This window comes from Plectropomus leopardus, chromosome 16, assembly GCF_026936395.1.
Source record: "Plectropomus leopardus strain MGB_pleo_1.0 chromosome 16, ASM2693639v1, whole genome shotgun sequence".
NCBI classification, from domain to species: domain Eukaryota; kingdom Metazoa; phylum Chordata; class Actinopteri; order Perciformes; family Serranidae; genus Plectropomus; species Plectropomus leopardus.
Genome location: NC_142191.1, coordinates 3971040 through 3989339, shown reverse-complemented (window position 1 = coordinate 3989339; position 18300 = coordinate 3971040). Strand labels below are relative to the sequence as shown.

The window sequence follows — 18300 nt, the reverse complement described above, 5'->3', positions numbered from 1 at the left end:
ACAATACAATAATAAAGAAAAAATTACAAATATTGAAATGTTAGATAATAAAAACAAAGTGCCAAGTGTGATTAAAAAAACAAGGTGCAAAAACAGTAACATAAAATAAGATAAAATTACAATGTGCCAAAGAAAATGGTCTAGAAAAAAAAAGAAAATATGTACACCAATTGCACATGGAGATAATTGCACTTGTGAAATATTGCACTTTTTCAGTCAAGCTGGTGTGTGTGTGATTATGTGTATATATATATATATATATATATATATACATACATATATATATATATATATATATATAAAACACAGTGATGCCTGATGAATGATGAACCACAATGCCTTTGCACTATGCTCATGAGCTTATCTCAAAATTATATAATGTATATGGCTGAAATAACTTACTGAGTGTTCAGAAATGTTTTGTTTATGTTTCTACATTTAAAAATCTTTTGGATCAATATTTTTTTACTTTGTAAAATTTGATGAAAAATCATTTTTTTAATGATACAAGTTCAATACTTTTATCAGTTATTATATTTTATTGACTAATATAACCTTCTAGTTTGATTGTACAGATTTTAAATATGTGAAGCATTTGAAGATACTCCAAAAAATTACATCACAATAAGCAAGGCACTGGCAGACAGTTTCTGTTGCAGTTCAAATCCACTTTTCAAAATCTACCATTCTTAAAACATTTATGTAGATAATGGCATCATAAATATATGTTGAAAAAGCAGTGCAGAAAAATGTGTTTATTGCCTTCGGGGTTAAATAACTACCGATTGTCTTATCTTGTAACAGGTGTCATTTCTCACTCTTAATGCCGTTGTGCTCGCTGTGGGGCCGAGTTATTTTTACAGGGCTGTAATGGGCTTCTGTGATGCAAATAAAAAAATCTAAAACAAGAAAACACTCCCAATGCAGGCCCCTGACAAGCACTAATAATCTCCCCCGTCACCCATTACTATTACTGTCAACACTGTGGTGGTTGAGATGAAAGAAACGTTACGCAACAGTAGCCACAGTCTGGCCTGGTGGTCGTCCTGGGAGACTTTCCAGGACCCATATCGCTGCTGCTTAAAGAGTAATGTTGGTATTTTTCAACCTTGACCCTGTTTTCTCCATGTTTTTGGGTGTAAGTGAATAATGGGAACAACATTTTTTTGGAATTGGTCCAGAGGGCTGTAATGTAACCACTTGGGGCATTTATGCACCATTGATTAATGTTCATTAAAAGTGCTTGTTTTTGCCACTGACGGGCTCAGATAATTACTTTCAGTGTCTGACAAAATTAGACCTTTTTGTTTAACCGGAAACAGCCCTAGAGTCGCTATCGCCGAAACCCACCAGACTCCACTTTATCATCCTAAACCACACTTTGTTCAAAGTCGACAGAAACAAACTAAAACTGTATCAAATTTGTTGTATAATTTAGCAACTCTTCAGTCCAGACACAATTATAGCGTCATATTCAGTTTGCAAAGGATTTTACTCGTAGACAAAAAGCTCTGTTTTTGTAGGGATCCTCTCCATAATGTTGTTAGACACTTACAGTGAAAATTGGCGCCTGTCAGTCGCAAAAACAAACACTTTTGGTGGATGTAAATTAACAACATGCAAATGAAGTGGTTACATTGCAGCCCGTTTTGCTGCTGCTGTTTGCAACAACCTCACTCGATACCATAGCAGTTTCAAAAATTGTTGTTTCTATTAGTCACTAAGACACAAAATCACGCCAAAGTTAGCCTGAAATTACATTTTGATAATCACGTATAATTAAAGCTTCATAAAACATGGCATTGTGGTTGTTGCATCCGTGATTTGTCACATTTTGAGAAATAATTTTGAAGGTTCACAATATTTTAGTTTAGAGCTGTGGAGAAACAGCACGTTAGATCCCAAGGGCAGCCCATATTTGAACTTCACTTTTCGTTAACTCCATTAGAGCTGTTTGTACTGAAAACTAAAAAAAACATCCCAACAAAGCGTAATATTGCTCTCAAGGTCAGATTTTTGGTCATGAGTTAAATGTGTCTTGGGATTAAGTTTGCACTGAAGTGTTTGCTGACGTGAAGTCGTCGCCCGTCACTTTAATCAAGACAGCTGTTGTGTCATTTAAACAGAAATCATAGTCCGATGGAGTACAGTGATTAATACAATGCTAACCTTTTTGCCTCTGTAATTTTTCTTTTGCTGACTGTAATTATCTCTCAGACGTTTGCTGATGAGCGGCTTTGACAAACATCCACATCTTATTAATCTTGACATTGCCTTGGCTTTATGTGTTTAACACATGGTCACTGTCTCTCTCTCTCTCACACACACACACACACACACACACACGCGTCATTTCATTTCTGTCGAGGTTTCTCTGTTTGCCTTGTGTCAGTGATGGTAACTTTAATTATTGTGCCTTTGCAGCCTCAGTCCATGCATTCTGATGAGCCCTGTGTTTAAATAGGCACGCATACACACACACACACACACACACACACACACACACACACACACACACACACACACACACGACTTAAGCTTGGGTAAAATGTGAGAAACAGGTCAATTAAAAGGGCCTTTGACTGTCCAGAATGTTTTAATTAAAGTAGCAGTGAAATGTAAACTTGGTTTTAATTATGATTAGCCTTAATTAGCTGTCACTCTGATCTTAATTGCTTTTGAATAGAGCTGACCTCCAAACGCTTCATCTCCGTGCACCAACATCAGCATTTAGCCGCTGTGACCAGTTCTTCAGCGCTGTTTGCCCATCTGTTTCACTGTTGTTTCTCCATACACACGTTTATGGATGTCAGGAATAATGTATACAGTGTGTACAAATACTTTATTTGTGATGTATTTGTTTGTATCGCTCTCCTCAAGGCTGTCCTGGACACGGTGGTGAAGAAGAGTGGAGGCTACAGCGTGGAGCAGCTGGAGAGACTGTACTCGTGTCTCAGCCAGTGTATCTACCAGCACCGCAGAGAGTACGACAAGACCCAGCTACTGGAGGTCAGAAACACATCCTCAGTGTTGACTTTGAACGGATGAATTGTGAGAATATTCAGCAGATTACTTACAGAAAAGAAAAAAATCATTAGTTGAGACAGTTTTTAGTGTCTCCAGTTCTCATCTTTCCACCAAAAATTGCTTCTTCAACATCTTGTTACCACCTAAGCAGGAAGGAGGTTAACATTAGGCGGCTTTTCATTAATCCTCAAATTGCGCAAATTTTTAATTGCGAATATAAAATACAGCAAATGGACACACGCTAATTTAAAAAAAACAAACAAACTCCCATTTATCGCGAATGTGTTTAAGCTCACATGAGGTGGTGCTTCAGGCGATTCGAAAAGCCATATTTGGCCATATTTCACAAAACTGCAATGGAAACACCTTTTTGGCTTGTACAGGTCACATGATGCTGTATATTTACTTGTCGGCTCCCTCATGATGCAGCAAGAGCCACAAGAGCTGTTATTGCATCACATTACTCTTCAAAAGTGGAGCAGATCTTTCAGAATTTTTGAATCCACAATTCCTCTGTGAAATCCCTCATATGTGGCCGCTCCTACGTACAAGGGGCTCGCCTCTCAGTTATCACTCTTCATGACGGTTAGTGCGAAAGCTGCAATAAAAATAATGCTGCTAATGTTTTGATCATCCATCGCTGTGCTTCTATGAATGTTATCACCAGAGGAGAAGTCACAGAACATCACTCAGTGCAAACGCGGTCATCTCGTAATTGTGTTTTATCGACATTTCGAAAATATCGCTTAAGTTTTGCCCAAACTGTAATTCTCAGTCGCACCTCTCCCTCAGAAAGTGTGTAGGGTTGTATTGGCTGGCCGCAGAGAGTTACTTACTGCACGTTGTCTGACGTTGAAGTCACTGACACTCACTTGACTCTGATTTGACCTTTCAGACTGTTTTCACACAGCAACGGTTCTCGCACGAAGCGTTCATTTTTTGTTGCGGTTTGGACTTTTGTTCACGTCATCAGCGTTTTGGGACTCTGAAAACGCAAACTTTCGTAACCGTATTTCCGAGTGTAATTTTTTGAAAAGCACAAATTCGTCTGTCGCCGTGTAAATTGGCAGTTTACGAATCCTGTGAGAGCGGTGACGTCACGGCCCGCTTCAGGCGTGTGTGTGGTGCTTTTCTATGCTGAGTCATTACAAGGTTACACTGTTAATTACTGGCCTAGCATGCATGCTACAGCGTTTTCGGGTGTTTTTGGGAATCAGTGTACTCAAGGATCGTTCTTTCAATGTTATCACATGAACACCAATTTTTTAAAATACGCAAAGGACAGACTTTTCTGTTTTTATCAGGGCTGTTCTCTTCTAAATGTGGTCTAAGTGAAAGTTATGAGCCAAAAAAGATTAGATTTATCCACTGTAACCTGCAGTCTGAATGCTGCTGAAGAGAGTTTGTTGTGAAAATGGCAAATTCAGTTGTGAGTGAATGTGAGTCTGTGTTGCTGCTGTCTAACAAGGAACATCTTTTGTGTGCAGCACAAAAGATGTGACATTAGTAGTCCTGCAAGGTGTTACCGAGGCGAAATGGCCGGGAGAAGAAACCTGAGGATAAATATGTATTTTCTGTCTTCGGTTTTATTTTGTGCTGCAGATTTGCCATCGTGCGAGCAGAATAACTCTGTCTGAGTATCTCTTTTTATGATGCTGAATCACATGTTGCCAACTTTGACAGTTATGTTTTAAACAACTCGTAACATTTATTGAACTAAGAATATTCCAGGCGTGATGGAGAAGATGTTGGGGCAAATGATATCTGAGAAAAGAAGTGCTGCATGTAGAGTGTCTCTTTTTGGAGGTTAGATAAAGACATCCACACACACACACACACACACACACACACACACACACACACACACACACACACACACTGAGACAGGCTGAAACAGCATCTGGAAGTGACGGACAACACAAACACAGCTTGGTGCAGCTTTTGAGAGGAAAAATACAGCTGAGCAGTAAGGGTATATATCAATACCAGAGTTAAAATCAAGGCTTTATTTTTAATCGGCGTTCTTTCTGCTTCAGAATAGGATATAATGAGGACAGTGGGGACTCTGAGTAAGTGAGAAAAATGTAAAAGATTGGGTTCAGTTTGTGTGTAAGATGTGCAGAGAACAGGAGCTGCAATCCAAAACAATTCATAAGATTAAGACCTTTATATTTCACACAGTTCTCTTTTTGGTGGTCTTAAAAGAATATTTTACCCCTTAAATGCCAGTTTGTCTATCAGTTACTCACCCGGTGTTACGTTCACCGTTGGGCACATTATTCAAAAAATGTAATTTATGCTCATTACTCCTTACTCTTTTCAAATGTAAAATTAATTACTCATTACTCTCCGCCAACAGTAATTAGTTTGCCATATTACTTTTCCGTCACGCTGTTGTGTCATTTCTCCTCAAAGCTTAAAACTTGCATTAGCGCCTCTGTGTGAACATCAGGGTAAAGTTCTTGATAGAAAGGAAAAAAACACCCAAACAGAGGTACTAGCCAAAGCCCCCAAATAATCTCAAATCCTCGAAACATCCTGACATCACTGAAATGTCCTAAAATCCGAGAAACATTTTAAACTCGGAGAGACGTTCCAAAATCCTAAAATGTCCTAAAATCTGAGAAACATCCTAAAATCCTGGCAACTTCCCCAAATCCCAGAAATGTTCCAAAATCCCAGAAATGTCATAAAATCCTAAAAAAAAAGAAAGGAAAAAAAAAATTAAGTTTTATTATGTTGCCTATTTCTGGTATTTTCTCAATGATCTGTCTGAAAAGTGCCAAAAACTGCAGTTCCTTAAATGTCCACTTGAGGCTGGCTCCAAACAGAGTTAACCCCCATAGACCCTCATGTTAAATTGTCCAACTTTTCAGCAGAAATAAACATATTTACTGCCAGGTATTTTTTTTAAAAAAACGGCTTCGGTGTAATCATGGCAACTGCACAGAGGTGATTTTTTTACTTTGAATTGAATTGTCAGATTTTCTAATTATTGCACAGATTCACAGATAGTTTAACAGATAGTAGTATATGAACTGGAGAGCTGTTAGTTTGTTGCCTGCTCACAGTGAATTAATCAGGATTAACCCTTTGAGACCTGGAGTGACATCACTTTTCCTGCTGTTTTCAGATGCTTTTAGTATTTAACCCTTATCAAACTGATGTAATTTCTTTCAAAAGTATTTGAAAAATGTACAAAGCAAATTAGTAAGAAATGTTCCACAGTTAGTTAGTTATTATAAAAAAGCTGGGGAAAAATGGCTCTTTGATTTAAAAAACAAAAAACAAAACAAAAACATTTATATTTTTATTTTAGATTTTACAAGCTTTTTTTTATTATTATTTTTTGGGGGGTAATTTCTTCTTGTATTTCCCATGGCTGTCCTCCAATGTTTCTGGAAGAAATCAAACCAATTTGCTGAGGTTTCAAAGGGTTAAAGGCTTCACGGCAAACACTAAAAACCAACTGCTGACTGGACGCTTCAAGTCCACAGCAAAAACATCGACACAACATCGTTCCTTCAAAATAAAAGCACAGTAGGCCCCACTTTTTAAAATTTCAATATAAAAGAATTTTGATATGACAGTAGCTACTTTATTTAACTTGTTTGTAACTGCAGTACATTCGATAATTTTGTATTTTAGCCGTTGGCTTAAAGGACATTTAAAAAATCAAGATATATATAATTTATCGTGATACAGCCTTAAAATACTGAAATATTGTTTCAAAGCCACGTCGCTCAGCCCTACTGTGACTACCTGTCACCCAAAAAGACTCTTAAAATAAGGTCATGTTTCCCCCTATTTTCATTTTAAATCTCTCTTGACATTGTTCCATACAGAAAAAAAGCTGCTGTATTTTCCCAGAATCCCATCTGGTCATCTGCTGCTGCTGTTAGGATGTCAGCGCAGTTAGCGGGCCAGAAATGGCAGCGTCCTGGTGCCGGTAGCCAGAACTGGCTGTCAGGATGTCAGACGGAGGAAGTGAGAGAGAGAGAGGGAGCAGTCAGCCAGGTGGTGCCGCCTGTCGACAGGCCGGCTGGTGGAGGAGGGGAGGGCGCGCGTCGGGGCTCATCTCATACTGCCAGCCTAAATTGGTGTTTCCAGAGCAGAAATGTCAGCTCGTTTGGCACGTGTTTTGTTTGCCTGTGTTTCCACCACACACACACCTCGACTCCACAGCAGGTCATCTCCTTGTTCCTCCACGGGGAATGCAAAAACATGAGTACACACACATACACACTCGTATGGCGGGCTTACACGCGCCTCATATGGCGGCTGAAGCCATTCCCACTTAATGTTGCAGCGCGTGGTGTTTGTGTCTACACCGCAGAGTCGAGTGAAATGGAGCGCGTCCATACATTTGTCTCCTTTACTCTCGGCCCGTCCTCCTCTGGGTACGGCTTGTCTCGCTCTTCCAGAGGAGCTGACCTTTCAGCAGATGGAGTGGACTTCACCCCGCTTCCAGTTAAAGCCAGAGGGACCGTCTCTGCCCTGCACACCACAACACGGCAGGCATGTTCCCATCTACAAATTGGCGTCCATATTGCCCTCGGCCCAGTATTACAATTTGCCCGTGCTGCAGACAGCAATTTAAGACGTTGTAAGAGCCTTTGACCTTTAACCTGAGTCTGTGCGGTGCCAGAGCTCTACATGCCGCCGCTCGAGTTGGCTGAACATCAGAAGTGTTATTTCTTTGCTTATTTGTGTGTTAATTGCTGAAGCTTGTGTCCTGCAGGTCATTTTGTGGACCTTTTTTGGCTTAATTGCTCATTAGGGCTGCAGCTGATGATTATTTTCAGTGTTGATTAATCTGCTGAATATTTTCTCTTTTAATCGATTAGTTGTTTTGGTCTGAAAAAATGTCAGAAAATGGTGAAAAGTGTCGTCTTTTCCAAAATCCAAGCTGATGTCCTCAAATTATAGTCTTCCATCGGGTCGAGTCCCTGTGGGTGACCCACAAAAAAGGTGATTTTCTGAATCTGAATTTGAATTATGGCTTCAGATCTCGGTGAACAAAGAGGTCAGGTGCTAGATAATAAATATTTTAAAATAAAATGAGAATAATAATTTAATTTAATGTTTTAATCCTCTGGCTGCTGACTTTGTGTGTCGGCTCTGTCTTCTGTGCCAGCTGGAGTATGAGAGCCACTTTAATCAGGAACGCTGCCAACAGGTGTGTTAACTGCAGAGATGTGCTGCTCGGTATTACAAGAAGAAGCAAAAAATATCTGTGCTGGTTGAAGTTTTTCCGAAAACATGAAGATAATGCTGATGATAATAATAATAATAATACTTTTTTGACTTAAATTTTTGCATTTGAATTGCAACTTTATTTATACAACACCTTAAACACAGAGTTTACATCTTTGTCATCAAAAGCAAAGCAGATACCACAACCAAAAGAAAAACAGTCCTACTGAACACAGCGAGACAAAACTAAGTTAAAGTTAAGATGAAATTAAAATAAGTGGACAGATGCAGACGTAAAATGTCAATAAAAAAATAATACAGAGAAGCAGACCAAAAACAACATCAACAGAAGCAATAAAAGCAATAAAGCAACAAAAAGAGCAAGTCTTAAAAAGTGGGTTTTAAGAAGATTTTTAAAAGAAGTCACTGATTCTGCAGCCGTATCTCCTCAGGCAGGTCGTTAAAACGTCGAGGGGCTCTGATGGTGAAACACGGTCACCTTTAGGCCAGAAACACACTGCCTGTGTGAGCGCCGCCAAACCTGTTGAGTTTTGAGCGCCGGTGTTAACAAGTCAGAGCAGCCGCACTGCCTGCGTGCTCAGGAGCATCCTGTCAGCCGCGGCACATTTGGAGAAAACGGTGGATCGCCCTTTTTTTTCCGCTTGCTGCGTGCAATGTCAGCAGAAATAAACAGTGAAAAAGGTGTTTTATGCCGCTTTTACTACAGTTTCAATGTCTTAATCGGTCACAGAGACATATCACAGTCAAATATATCTATTTTACTCAAACTTTCCTACTTCTGTTTCCAAATAAAGGCAGCGCCTTTGGAGACAGAATGCTTCAGTTGTTGTCACGAGGCGTTTTATCGTGAAACATTTGCAGAACCGTGTTGTTGATGATGCAGGAGCTGCACGACTTCATAAATAAGTGAAATATGTGCTCATAATGTGGAAATACAGACCTCATAGCAGCAGAGGCGTCACAGCAGAAACGCTGCCGGTGTGAAACACGCTGCAGTTTGGCGAGGTTGCTGTCATGCGTCAGCTTTAAGCCTCGACTTTGGACCGATCAGAAGACCCACCTGAAAAACCTAAGGCTCAATCAGCTGTAAAACAAACGGGTAGTCAGAGGAAGAAAGCAAGGATTGGGGTGATATGATGTCGTCTGTTAAATCCAGTCCGAAGATTTGATTTTGTCTTATTCCTGCAGTCAGCTGGTAAAATCTAGATGAAGAAACTTTATGGGACGTAACGTTATTAAGAGCGTGTTTACTCTTTAAATCATTAATGGTTAACATCTGCCTTTGATGCGTGCTCTTTGGAGACCCTCTCTGAAGACATTTGTTCCAGTGTTGTCGTCATACAAAGGCAAAAATCAACGGGCAGAGAAATGCGTTGACAGCAGCTTCAGTGGAACGAAATGCAGCCAAAGCTTTCATCGTTGAGTCTGTTGTCAGTAACTTCAGAAAAAAACACTTCACCCCGACACAACTCACACAAGATTGTTCTCTCTTAACTTTCACTTTTTCTTTAGTGGAAAAAAGTGAACGATGTTGTTGTTTTGGCTCCTCTAACCTTCACACACACACACACACACACACACACACACACACACACAGCAGAAACCCCGGTTCTCTCAGGGGTTGTGGAGAATTTGATGTGGGAAATAGAGGAGATCAGTAACTGAGGTGGAAGAAGATAAGATGAGTTTCAGGAAGCCGGGTACACTGAAGTAATTTAAAACACCTTTGTCACAAATTGATGTCATCTTGACGACTGCGAGTCATCCTGGATTTTTTTCTTTTAATGCGCAGAATTGACGGCCTCATCGGGAATTTAAACTCCTAAATCTATAGTTATGTAATGTTGAAGCTATCGAGGGACACAGGAATTAAACCTTGACATGCTGATCGACTTCCAACCGTTTTTTTTTTAAATTAATTTATTTATTAGGCTTAACTTTGGCTCAGTCCCAATGCATCCTTTGCCCCTAATACCTGGTCCTTACACCTCCGTCTTGGTTGTTAATGTCCACAAATATTTATGTATAGAAACCACAAATGTTTTTTTTATTAATCTGTTGAAATATGACCAAAATCATCTTGATTTCATTCAAATACATGAGCAACTTGACAATTAATGACCCAAAACAAAAGGCAAAAAATGTGTAAAAAGTTACAAGAAAATTAACTGAAAATTTGCACACACGGAAAAAGGAAAGTAAAAAACAAAATAAGGAAATGACCTGTAAAAAAGTGCTTAAAAAAGATATTTTCTGAATATTTTTTCCATTTCCATTTTTTTTAAATGACATTCTCTCTATATATTTCATTAATTCTTTTTGGCTTTTTTCAGGCTTCATTGTTTGTTTGGTTTTTGTTTGGTTTTTTTTTTTAGCATTTCTTTCCTTTTTTTTCAGGTAATATTTTGTAACTTTTTAGTGATTTTTTGTGAATTTTTTGGTCATTTTTTGTTTCTCCCCGTCCTCTGTCCCTGTTTTTAAGCTGGTTTGCCTCATTTCATAAAAAAACATTTTCAACCACAACCCCTTATAACTGAATTGGAGCAAAGGGGCACTTGAAAAAGAGGGTTAGCTGTTTTTTTTCTTTTGTATGTTTTGTTTTTTCAAACATGTATACTTATTGTTTTTTTGAAAGCACACACACTTCTACACAACAGACAATAATAGAATAACATAAACATATACTGAAGTGTGTACATTAACATACATATAGACAATCACTCACACACAGACATGCAGTTGCACATAATAAAGGCCCGTTGTGATTGGCTCCAGAAAGATGCAATAAATGAGATAAATATGAGTCATTCCTTTGAAGTTATGTTCAGTGACGGGAGGTTTGGAGCTGAACTAAAATATATTCAAAAACACGATTCCAGATTCTCACAAATTTATCAGAAGAGCCGTTTAATGTAAATTTCTCAAATTTGAGAGGGTTAGGTTTAAAAAAAGAAATGGGACTGGGCCTTCGTGTTGGACACAGAGTGGGTTAGAGAGACAGAGGCGAGGAGCTGCAGAGACTTTTTGATTGTGTGCGGCGTTTTTGGGATGACAGGGCGAAAGGCCTTCAGGCAGACAGACCGGAGATCACACAGGTGCGACGCGTCAAGGCGGCAGAGAGCTTTCTGGCGTGTTGGTGGTGTGTGGGCGTGCGGTGAGACGCGCCGACAGACAGGTGTTAAAAGCAGAGACGTGTCTGAACACGCGCCGCGCCTGATGAGCCGAAGCTTTCAGGGAGTTTTTCTAAACTCGTGACTTTTTTATTCAGTCACGTCAACTTCGATTTTGATGCCGTCGTCGGGTTTTACAGCTCGTGTGACCTGGTGTTGATGGTTTTGGGGACACGATAAAGTGCTAAGTGCTTAATGGATGTTGTAATTGGAGCTGGGAGGGAAGTAAAAATCACATGCAGTCAGATTAGCATCACTCCTGTGACCTTTTAAAGCTGCTCGGAGTGAAAAGATGTGTCGGGTATCGTATCTAAATTATCAAATGAGCAGCGTGCCGTAATGCACCCCTAGTGTCTGTTAGCAGAGGATTTCGGCAGCAGTTGACTGTTTTGTGGGTACGAGAGGATTAAAAATGACATTGATCATCAAAAGCTTATGAATTCTGGAAAAACCATGGAAATGTTTTTTGTGTAATAAATTGAAATATATTAATGTGACATAATAGTAGTATTTATTTTTAAAAAGGGGGGGGGGGCAATATTTATAGAAAAATTTTGAAAATTTTTGGCTTTTTTTCATAGAAAACTATCACAAGCAGAAATGATTATTGGATTTTGGAATTTCAGTTGTGGCTGACTTTACTAAACAGCTAAAAACAGCACCGTATCAGAGTCCTCTACCAAAAATCCCGAATCCTCAGAGCAGACCGTCGGTTTATCAGCGGTCGAGATTCAAAGCTCAAGTTATGTTGCATTAAAACGATCGACTTCATATTTATCAGAAACTTTTATTTACAGAAGAAAGAAAAGTATCTACCGGCTGTGATTGGTTGTTCCTTGTCACGTGACGTGGCGCGCGCTGCTGCTTTCCAAAAGTTTAACCGTCTTTATCGAAAACAGGCGCTCGGAAAGTGTGCGAGTGGTGATGGTGTCGGCCCGCTTTATAAGTCTCGATTGAGTGATTTTCATGTTAGAAGCTCACAACGAAAACAGTCGTTTTGTCATAGTTTTAATTACCAAAGATCTATTTTTAATTCGGAGAACATTTTTTTGTCATAGTTTTCATTACCAAAATAAACACTGATTGATACATAATTAAAGTTTTAATAATCATCACATCTTGATTTTAGAAAGATCCTGGCAGCTTTCTTTGTCTTGGCTACAGACAGAATTTAGGAGGCATCACAAAGTTTTAGTTTTATTTTCCAGTAATTAAAAATCAAGTCATTTCAGTCTTCACTTAGTATTTGAGTAGTTTTTACTTCAGAAAAACAAAAAGCTGATAGTCTTGTGTGCCGGTATTTGACTCGATGTTGCTGTGAGATGCAAAAGTCCCTCCCTGGAAAAGTTCGTCTCTCTGTAAAAGAGTAAAGTTGCTTTTTACTGTAAAGTTTTCAGCTTTTGTTGTCGATGTTGAAATTGGTATCTTGTAGCGGCGTCTGTCGCACTGACTCAGCCATTCAGATGAGAGGAGACGCGCAGTGTAACATCTTCAAGGCATTAATCACGGTCTATCGCAGGCTAATATCCATCTCTCTTCCTCCGGCTCTGTTCAGATTTAGTCAGTGTCAAACTCTGCTGTTTTCACGCTGAGAAAAATCGCCCGTCTCATTCCGGCACAGCTTTGCTTCATTTTACATCATTTATCATGGTGAAAGCTGTTGTTTGCTGTGGGAAATTTCCAAGTAATATTGAAAAACCGCGGCGCACAGATGCTTTATGCACACATCCGAGTTGTTGCAGTGTTGGTTGAGGCTAAGCAGCGTGTGTGTTTTCGTGTGTGTTGCAGGAGATGGAGGAGAGAATCCAGCATTTTGATACATTCCTGTGAGACGGAGAGAATACCGAATCAGGTAGATCCTGAACAGCCTGGGACCACAAAGACACACACAGACTGAGTGAGAGATGAAACACACACACAGAAAATCCAGCGCCCTCTTCTCGCTGGGTTCGGGGGACGCAACGAGGACGACGTTGAGGACATTCAATGGTGCTATCGTCTCAGGAAAACCTGGCCAGATCCAGACCCATTCTACACAACCAAACTCCTGGAGGTGTGTCAGCCACACACACGCACGCACACACACCGACGGTGACGGGGCTGCCCTGGTGCTACTCGGGTGCTATCCAAACTTTCATCCATGCTGCTCTTGGAATTCTTAACTTGGATGACTAGCAAAACCAACAGATCGGGCGATGTCATATCACGAAACCTGCAAGCCGTGCATAATACACACACTCACCTGAACCTTGGGGATGCATGTGTCTGCACACACACACACACACACACACACACACACACACACACACACACACACACACACACACACACACAGATCACCACCAGCAGAAGTGTGAATGCAGAGTGCCGCGAGGAGATGAGGACAGATAATGTTCTGAATCACTGAACCACGTTGCTGAGCCCCCCCCACCCCCCCCCACCCCCTCGAGTGAAACGCTTCGTCATCGGCCGGTCGTTAACCACGCTATTATGCGGCTCATTTTTTTTCTGCCGTTTTAGCTACTTGATTAATTCAATATCTGAGCCGCCGTCAAGGATACTCACCCAGAACAATAGTTTACAAAGAAGTTTTCAGTGTGAGCGGAAAACTCGACGAGGTTAGCACAGCAGGACTCGAGCTGATTATGTCCTCGTCGTCGCAGCGGCCGCCGGCGGTTCGAGAGCCCCCTCAGCGGTCGTTACCGGTGAACGAGCTCGTAGGTCAGCTGTACAACCACTCCGCTCATAGACCACCTCTGGTGCTCGCAGTCTCAGCAGACTGTCGTGTCCTAAGTAGTCTGCGTGGTAGCTGAACGCCCCCCTGAACCCCCCCCCCTCCGCTCATTCTGCGCCCGCCAGTTGATTTTCCTTGCGACACCCGGCTGAGGAACTGGAAGCAGTAGAAATTGGAAATGTGTCAAAGAGTTTGCACTGCCTAGCGTGTGCCTTATTTAAAAACCTCACATCCAACTCTGATATATTCAGCAGGATTTTTTTCTTTACTACGTGTGAAAAAGCTTGACGTTAAAGGGGGGGCGGGTCCGAAACCACTGAGGTCGCTGCGACCTTGAAGCAAAAATATGAATATATAGACATTTAAATGCCATTAGGCCGTTTCAGAAACATATCTAGGTTATACATCTTCAACCAGAGCTAAAAAAACATTTGAAAATCTGAGGACTACAAAAAGTACGGCAGCAAAAAAGAGACAAAATTATTTTTATTCTTGCAGCCACTGAATATTAAATAAAAATTTAAACACCAGGTAATTCATAGCATTAACATGTGTTACTCTTAAAACCATGTATCTGGATTTATTTATTCCTAATTCGCCTCTTTTAAATTAAAATATTATTTCTTGAATATATATTTTAAATGTTAATAAATTCAGATCTAACAATTCAAGTTTCGGAATTTAAGGGGAAAAAAGAATTTTCAGGTCAATTTTATATCTAAAAATTTCTAGTTGAATATCTTTTTTAATGCTGAATTTTGAATTTTTAGATATGAATTCAAGAACATAAAAAATAGATATTTAAATGGAGCACAAGTCAAAAAATTTGAATATTTTCCATATTGCTCAAAATTATATATGCTCAAATTAAACAAACTTTTAAAAAAAATCTGAATTCAAAAACATTGAGACAAATATATAAATGCATATTTAAAATCACAAATGGACATATTTCATATCGTAGACATGTATTTGACTTTAAAAGACGTGAATTCAGAACAAAAAAAATCAGATACATGGTTTTCAAAAGCAGAGTTTGTTAAGAAATTCAGATAAATAAAAAAAAATTCAGGATTTCCTAAAATAAATTTAGGAAATGGTATCTCATATTCATTCGGTCAAATTCAGATTCAAAACCACTTGAATTTTTGGATCTGAATTTAAAGAAAAAAACATTTTAAATTCAGGAGGAAACCAAGAAATTTCATTCAATTTTTATTTTAAAGATGTGAATTTGAAACAAATAAATTCAGATGTGTAGTTTTCAAAAGCTGAGTTTGATGTTCAGAACTTTAGATTCAAACATTCAACTTTCAAAATTTTACAAAATAGATTCTGGTGCTCAAAATCAATCCAAAAATTCAAGTCCAAAAATATGTATCTTTATTATTTTTGTTCTGAAACGTGTAGTTTTGGATCTGAATTCAAAAATGCTGAAAAAACAATAATAATTCTAGCTTTTGAAATTTTATACTGGAACAAATAAATTAAGATACCTAAAATTCAAGCTTTGCCAATCAAATTCGGATGCAAAAATTTAATTCAAAAAAAGCTTAATTATTATGAAAAATGTTTAGATCTGAATTCAAGAAAAAAAATCAGCTTTTGTAATTGCAAATCAGGATTTTTTTAATGTTAATTTCTAACAAACTGAATTGAGAACAAATAAATTAGCTTTTTGAAGTAACATGTTTTAATGCTATGAATGTAACGTAAGAACTGGCTGTTAAATTAACTTCCTCGTGTCTCGTATTTGCTTCCGTGAAACACTTTGACTCTGCGGCAGAAACCCCTCGAACGCTTCAGATATTTAAATGTGTTGGCGCCGCGTTTAAACCCAGAGCGGCTGGGAGGTCGGCTGGCGTACGAACACCAGCTTCCCCTCAGTTTTCCATATGCAAACACAAATTATGATGCGAGTCCAAACCGTGCCAAGTGTTACCCCGCTCCCCAAAAAGGTGCTGACGCGCCGGTGCCTGTTCACAGGAAGTCTGTTTCAGCTCTGAAAATGTTTGTTAGATGGTCATGGCAAACTATGTGTTATGTTTTTGTATTTGATAATTGTTTTTTACATTTTTTTTAATAATGAAATGCTTTGCTTGAGTTGTTTTTGGTCGTGAATCCATAATGAACAAGGCCATTCTAGGCAGTGCCCGTCACTACGGTGTGTGAAGCATTACATGAGTTTTTTTTTCTTTTTTTATGTGTGTCGACTTTATGGATTTATTTTCTCAGACGAGGAGCTCCTCCGCGGCCGTCACAGTGTATGTTTTCTGACTGCAGTTAAATGAAGGTATATTTGCTGAAGCTTTATAAAGTTTTCATGGCGTTGTCGTGGTTTTTTTGTTTGTTTTTTTTGGAGATGCCATATTTCGAGCAGGCTGGAGAAGGGCCCCCTCTGTCTCTCAAAGCACTCGTGTCCGATCCTCAAACTCCCCTCTCTTGGTGCAACTCTGACCCCAGCTCACCTCTGCCTTTTTTCTCGAAATCACAAGCAAAGACCATATGCAAACTGGCAAATGACAGGTTAGCACTTGGACTACTGCAGAGAGAAAAACCAACGCTACCTCAGCTTAATTTATTTTAACGCGGAAACTGTTTACCGGGTACAAAAACAGTATTTTTTCTCCTCCTCGCCCCCCGAAATACTGTTGCAACATCAGTACCATCAAAGGTACCAGATCAGTGAAAACCACGGCTGCTGCAGTAATCCAAGAGTTGTTTAAATCTCTCCGATTGTTATGTATGTTTGCATTTGAGCCAGATGATGATTGCATAAACATATTTCATGGACTGTATATTTTATGCTTTAGTTTCAGGTTATTTCTACTGTACCATGATAATGAAATTTCCCATAAATCTGCTCCTTTTTCATATTATAACCCCCCCACTCATACCTTCGTAGAAACTACAGAGAGCATTTTCTGCCTCTTTACGCATCCATCCCTTTTTTTTTCATTTTTCTTTTTTTGCAGAGTTTCATCTCATGATTCTGATTATTTATTATTAAACACGTTTTACACCTAATATTCAGTCAACTGTCTTTTTGTACGTTTTGAAATTTAACAAATCGGGAAGCGTCGCGCGTCCATTTTAACGATTTTTTGCTGAATTGCGTAGCGTTTGTGTAGCAGGTTTATTTGGCGTGTGCGGGGGAATAAAGGGTTTACAGGTCTCTCAGGTTCAACACGCGACAACATGCCCTGTCGACTTTTTTTTATTTATTTCATTGTTGGGGTGTTTTCTTCATTAAACGTGGTTACAGACTGTGGCATACTGGAAGAGACTAACATTAGGACGCAGTTTAAAACGTAGTCGTCTAGCAAATCCCAGACTGAGAAACAGGACCAGAATTAACCTTCTAATGTTGCTCACTTTGTCTCCACTTTCTGCCAAAAGAGTTATTTTTTATGAATTTTTAGAAACGCATACGGAATTAAATATGGGTAGTTAAATGTCATACATTGTGATCTTCCTTTCTTATTATAAATTGTAGCCAGTTTGGACTAACAACCAATTTTTGTCTGGTAGTTGAGACTACTTAGTCCAGTATGCAGAAGGGAAAGGTTTTTTTTTTTTTTTTTTTTTTTTAAATCCTCGATTTCTTTGTTTTTTTTCCCTTTTTTTTTCTCCCAGTTAATTTTAGTCAAACTTTCCATAGCTTTGTCAGTTCTGTTTGTTTGTGTATTTAACACACCTGTTCGCAATTGTTACTTTAGTGTAAGTTATATTTGAAATGAAACATTTACTGTATTTCTCAAATAAAACTGCTGTGATATACTTGAATAAAAGGTGCAAACTGTACATTTGTGTATAGATTTTTTTTTTGTACTGAAAATTCGGACTAATGGGAAATACACACTTGAATTAAAATGCATCTTCTTTTCAAAAATCACAAATCTTTGTACCAAAATGTACTTTACAGCCGTGCTCCGTGGAAAAGCGTAACAAGAAACCTACCTGGATTTATTAGAGCGCTTTTTAGGGGAAATTTAACGGTTCTGTATGAAACTTTTAGGAAATTTTGTTATTAAAGTCAACAACCGCCAGCTTACTATTGTTTGCGTTTACAATCATCATTTTGATAGAAAATAGATAAGATTCATATTTAGAATAAATTTACCCATCTGCCCAAACCTGGAAATGTTCTTA

The 18300-nt window shown here is 38.9% G+C and overlaps 1 protein-coding gene across 1 annotated transcript in view; it reads left to right on the top strand.

Moving 5' to 3' along the window:
* The window catches only part of atad2b (ATPase family AAA domain containing 2B), a 115105-nt gene extending 97153 nt beyond the window's left edge, over positions 1-17952 (top strand). The window contains exons 27-28 of the mRNA XM_042503446.2: positions 2881-3009; positions 13203-17952. Of these exons, the coding sequence (XP_042359380.2) occupies positions 2881-3009; positions 13203-13244 (171 nt within the window). The 3' untranslated portion in view covers positions 13245-17952. The remainder of the gene's footprint in view (positions 1-2880; positions 3010-13202) is intronic.
* The last annotated feature ends 348 nt before the right edge of the window (positions 17953-18300 follow it).